This window comes from Pelmatolapia mariae, linkage group LG16_19 (assembly GCF_036321145.2).
Source record: "Pelmatolapia mariae isolate MD_Pm_ZW linkage group LG16_19, Pm_UMD_F_2, whole genome shotgun sequence".
In the NCBI taxonomy this organism is placed as follows: Eukaryota; Metazoa; Chordata; class Actinopteri; order Cichliformes; family Cichlidae; genus Pelmatolapia; species Pelmatolapia mariae.
In genome coordinates, this window is record NC_086241.1 from 41,433,273 (window position 1) to 41,438,226 (window position 4,954).

At 45.1% G+C, this 4,954-nt stretch overlaps 1 protein-coding gene across 1 annotated transcript; it reads left to right on the top strand.

The window, feature by feature from the left end:
• Window positions 1-1,787: 1,787 nt before the first annotated feature.
• gsc (goosecoid) lies at window positions 1,788-4,463 on the top strand. The gene is made up of 3 exons (XM_063499234.1): window positions 1,788-2,452; window positions 3,241-3,500; window positions 4,085-4,463. Exons 1-3 carry the CDS (start codon window positions 2,137-2,139, stop codon window positions 4,232-4,234), a joined length of 726 nt encoding a protein of 241 aa, XP_063355304.1. The 5' UTR covers window positions 1,788-2,136; the 3' UTR covers window positions 4,235-4,463.
• Window positions 4,464-4,954: the final 491 nt, after the last annotated feature.

A 4,954-nucleotide genomic window follows, 5' to 3' on the forward strand; every position in this document is an offset into this window, starting at 1 on the left:
AATCATCTTTTGCTTCTTATACTGTATATATGTAATAACCACAGTCATACCGAAGGCCTGACACTGCACACTAGTGCTCTGATAAAGAACAGAGTAAGTTTAGTCTTTGTCCTGTGAACATCCCCGTGTCCACATCGGCTCCTATCTAAGGTTCGCTTTGTTTTGGTCACATGGCTGATAGATTTCAGATCAAGTGTCATACTTCGAATTTCCCATGCACGCATGCTGCAGCGAGATGAAACGGAAGCAAAAGATTTGAAAGAGCTTCATTCTGGATAAAAGACGCATTTTATTTTTTATAAAATAAGATGCAGTTTTGGGGTTGTTGGCTCAGAGTGCTGCCGTGCACTTATCTGTAAAACAGCGTCCTCAGTGCAGCAGGTTGTAGTTTAAAGGTCAGGCTGCGGCTGAACGGCCGGAGTCAGCCTAGCCTCGCCGGCACGAGCCTACTGAGGGCTGGTCGCAGCGCGCTTAGCTTTCACGATTTTTGCAAAGAAGAGAGAGACACACACGGCCCCGGAAAAGCGCCCAAACACAATGTGACAAAAGAAAGGAAAATGCCGCTGTGATCACAAACAATGTCTAAAATGACGCTGAAGGATCAATGCATTTTATTTGCATTTTTCTACACTTCACGCGACTTGTTTTTACCTTACAGAAAAGCCACCGTGCTTATCCCTGTGTTACTGTACAGAGGTTTCAACGGAATATCTCTTTCAGGGAAATTTCGTAGTAGAAGGTTAGAGATAATAAATCAATTATCTTAAATTCAACTGCTCAAAAATTAAGAAAAGAAAAAAAGAAAGAAAGATGTTTTTATTCCACCCGATATTTCAAACAATTGCAAAAAATGTTAAAAATAAACATTTCTTTTGAAAAAAAAAGTGCAGTGTCTTGGTTTTCCGAAACAGGCTGACATGTACAGGGGTATTTCATCCACATTTTTAAAATGCTGTAAAAACAGTTTGACGGCTGGTCTGCAGGTAAGAGGAGTGTTAACTTAGAACAGAGCTTGTGTGTAAACTGTGCGGCCACACAGTGCTAATCACCTCCGTATCTTCACAGCTCATGCTTATCTGGCCGCCTGACAGCAGCATGTGCGAACATCCTGCAGAGTGTTAAATGCAATCATCGTCCCATTAAGGTCTGAGCTGGAATCCACGTTCCTCTGCAGCAGCCAGCGCCCCTTTCCCGACCGCTAAGTCCATGTTGATTAGCCATGTAAATACGTAATAAGTTCCCATTTCCTTCACTGAATGGAAGCGATAATGGGCCGTTACCTTCGCCCGGTCAGGGGGAAAGAAAGACAACTGTGGAGGAAAGCGCTGACCTCCTCCCCACGGAACAGCGAGGGTGGATAATGAGATGACCCCCAGCTTTAATACACCGTGTTTCATGGTGACATCATTTTCATTTAGTCATGCAGGAAGGCAGAGGAGGTAACAGGTAAAGTCCCGGTCACGCTTTCACCGCACTCATGCGCACAGATTGTTAATCTAATGGTTTCTTTGTTGTTAAGTAGTCCTAAATAGGCCATTAGTGATAGATATTAGTGAGCAACAAAATAACCGTCATGTCTGCTCACTGCTCGAGCTTTCTTGCTTTGAGTCAGTAATGATGTCAGAGTGTCCAGAGTGATGGGAAGAGCTCACGGAGACCGGTGCACTGGTTTTATGAGGACTTTGATCTGTGCTGACGGGCACGTTGAAGCAGCCTGTAAACGCTGCTGTGATGTCCTGCACAAAGTCTCGCTGACACCGCGATAATCGGATTACTCTGTAGGAAGAGCCCCCGCGGCCCAGTGACACGTTTCTAAAAGTCTGCAAACACTCTGGATTATCTTAATTGAATTAATTCAATACACAGTTCTGTGGCGCGTTCACGCAGCACGACGAGAGCAAGGGGACTCGTTGCTGTGACGTCAGCAGTGTATAAGAACAGCCCCGGACTCAGGCGGTTCCCCCAAACCTCCTGTCCGTATTCTCCAGCAGAGAGAGAGCACACACGAGTCCCGGAGCCGCGATGACGCAGTTGTAGCTTACGTTCTCCCGGAGCACGGAATCCCGTCAGTCCAGGACGCTCACCGGCACAGCCTGCATCCCACTTTTCGGAGAGTTCCCGCCGCACACCGGTGTGATGCCAGCCGGGATGTTCAGCATCGACAGCATCCTGTCCGCGCGGCCGAGCTGTAAGGAGCCGCTGCTGCTGCACCGGAGCGGCCCGGTGGTGCTGTCCGCCGGCCTGACGGACTCTCTGTACGCCGACTACAATGGACTGTATTCAGCCACGTGCGGGCCCGTGCCCCCCCCGGTGCAGCCCGTGAGCGGCAGCAGGATCGGATATAACGGCTACTACTATGGCCAGCTGCACGTCCAGGGCGCCGCGGCAGGGCCCCCGTGCTGCGGCTCCGTGCCCGGCCTCAGCCCGCAGCAGTGCCCCTGCATCCCCACAGGTAACACGGCCAGTCACAGAGTGTCACAGACTCAGCTAAGACCTACGCAGTGAAGGATCCGCCGCGGGAACATTTCTTTTCCTCACACTCTGTATTTCTCAGAGAAAGCATCTGTGGAGCGAAGTAGCTTCCAGGCCAGAGGCCCGCAGCCTCCAGGTCAACGCGCGTAATTCCACCACGAAGTAATTATTCGTTATTAATACAAATTAATTACAATCATGCGTAATATTTCAACCGTTGCTTGCGTGCACTATCTTACAATTAAGATTCAGTGTAAACACGCCTGAAATACGCGTTTGTAAAATGATTTCAGACTCCATACTGCATTTCAAAGCTTTGTACAAACTCGCAAATGTTCACGTGTGAAGTCTTTTTGTGAGACATTACTGTCGCTGCTGTTTCGCAATCAGGACGAACATCACCGATCTGTTCTGGATTCATACACAGGAAGCAGAAGCGCTAAGGCACGTGCGCGAGCTTAACTTTGAATACAGGAAAAACTGGAGCTGAGCTTTTCCATCGCTGGGATCTGTGTTGGTGTTTCCACACATTCTGTCATGCATAAAACAACCTCTTCCACAGTTTATTTAATGTAATTTTTTATTTTATTTTATTTTATTTTATTTTATTTTATTTTATTTTATTTTATTTTATTTTATTTTATTTGTTTTGTTTTGTTTTGTTTTGTTTTGTAGTCAAAAACGGAGTGCTTTTAATACGCCAAATAATTGAGTGTATATATAGGATTTCCACCCAGCCATGATGTGTGCTGTCTGTCCGTCATGCAGGCTACGACAGCCCGGGCTCGGTGCTGATCTCTCCGGTGCCCCACCAGATGATGTCCTACATGAACATGAGCAGCCTGTCGCGGACCGAGCTGCAGCTCCTCAACCAGCTGCACTGCCGCAGGAAGCGAAGGCATCGCACCATCTTCACGGACGAGCAGCTCGAGGCTCTGGAGGGCCTCTTCCAAGAGACCAAGTACCCGGACGTCGGCACTCGCGAACAACTTGCCCGCAAGGTCCACCTCCGCGAGGAGAAGGTCGAGGTCAGCGCTTTTATTTTTAAAAGCTATCTTCTTTCAAAGCTTTCACTCCACTCATAAACACACTTACGTGCAGTGAGTTCTTAAACCCGGCTGACACGCGCTTAATGATAATTAAAGTTTGCTCACCATTATTATTATTATTATTATTATTATTGTTATTATTATTATTATCTTTTTTGTTGCTTCAACAAAATTCACAAAAATCACTATGTTAGAGGTTGTATAATATTGAACAGAAATGTAATTTAATATAATTTTATTAAATGTTCCTGTTTGCAACAGTTTATCTTCTGCCCTGATTCTGAAAACAAAGTCGATGCTCATCTACAATGTGCAGCAAGTCACACTGCTTCAAAGCAAAAACAAAACAATGACAACAACAACAACAATAATAATAATAATAATAATAAAAACAATAATCATCATCATCATCATCATCGTGATAGTTATAATAATCCATTGAAAACAATAGATTAAGAATAAGGGGACGGAGACACTGCCCTGTGTGGCTGAGCTGTGGCCATGCTCAGCATCAGTCGCCACACAGACACGTTCAAAGTGTGCTCTCTCTCTCTGTCACGCAGGTGTGGTTCAAAAACAGACGTGCGAAGTGGAGGAGGCAGAAAAGGTCTTCATCGGAAGAATCAGAGAACTCTCAGAAATGGAACAAATCCACTAAAACGTCCGAGGAGAAACCCGAAGAGAGTAAGAGCGAGGTGGACTCGGACAGCTGATAACAGAGCGGACCTAACACGGCCTCATCGGCTTGTCCCGTGGAAATCGATGTGGACCCCGAGACATTGTGGTGGTGTGGTGTTGCCATGTTGCACAGTTGTATATATATCTACATTTTATTATTGACTGTGTTCGTTATTTAAATTTAATTTAAGCTGCTTTTGTAATGTTCCACACACAGGGATGAGACGCCCTCTGAACTGACTGACGTGTGAATATATCGTGATGTTCTCTATATGTGATATTTTCATGAATATTAAATGTTGTAATTCTATTATTATTATTTCAATTTGTAAGCGGAGTGTGAAAGCCTCTTCTGTTCTTTTGTCTTTGGCAAAAATAAGAGAAGCGTTTAAAGGACAGAGAAATGTGCGCTCATTTAAACAGTGTGCGCTTTCATTCTGCGCTCCGCGGCAGAACCACAGACTGAAAAGAGCTTGTAAACAGGTTGTGAAATATAGCGCAGGACGGGCGAAGAAAACGAACGTTCTGGGGGGTTTTGTTTTTAGCTTCCAAAACGTCAGGGAGAAAAGCTGCTGCAGGCCTCCACATATAAAAGCCTTTATGTTAAAGTAAATGAAATGAAAGATGATTTTAGTGTTATCAGACCTGAACTGTGGCTCTTTTATGTCCCGCTGACGATTTAGGGTTTGTTTAAAACATCTTTTGGGCAATTAATTAAAAAAGAAAAATCAGAACAGGACAGGTTAGAGAGGTCA

Bases quoted from the DNA above. Each gene is read 5' to 3' on its own strand.
- gsc (XM_063499234.1), top strand. From the start codon at position 2,137: ATGCCAGCCGGGATGTTCAGCATCGACAGCATCCTGTCCGCGCGGCCG. The intron at 2,453-3,240 runs GTAACACGGCCA...TCCGTCATGCAG, and splicing joins GTGCCCCTGCATCCCCACAG to GCTACGACAGCCCGGGCTCG. The intron at 3,501-4,084 runs GTCAGCGCTTTT...TCTGTCACGCAG, and splicing joins TCCGCGAGGAGAAGGTCGAG to GTGTGGTTCAAAAACAGACG.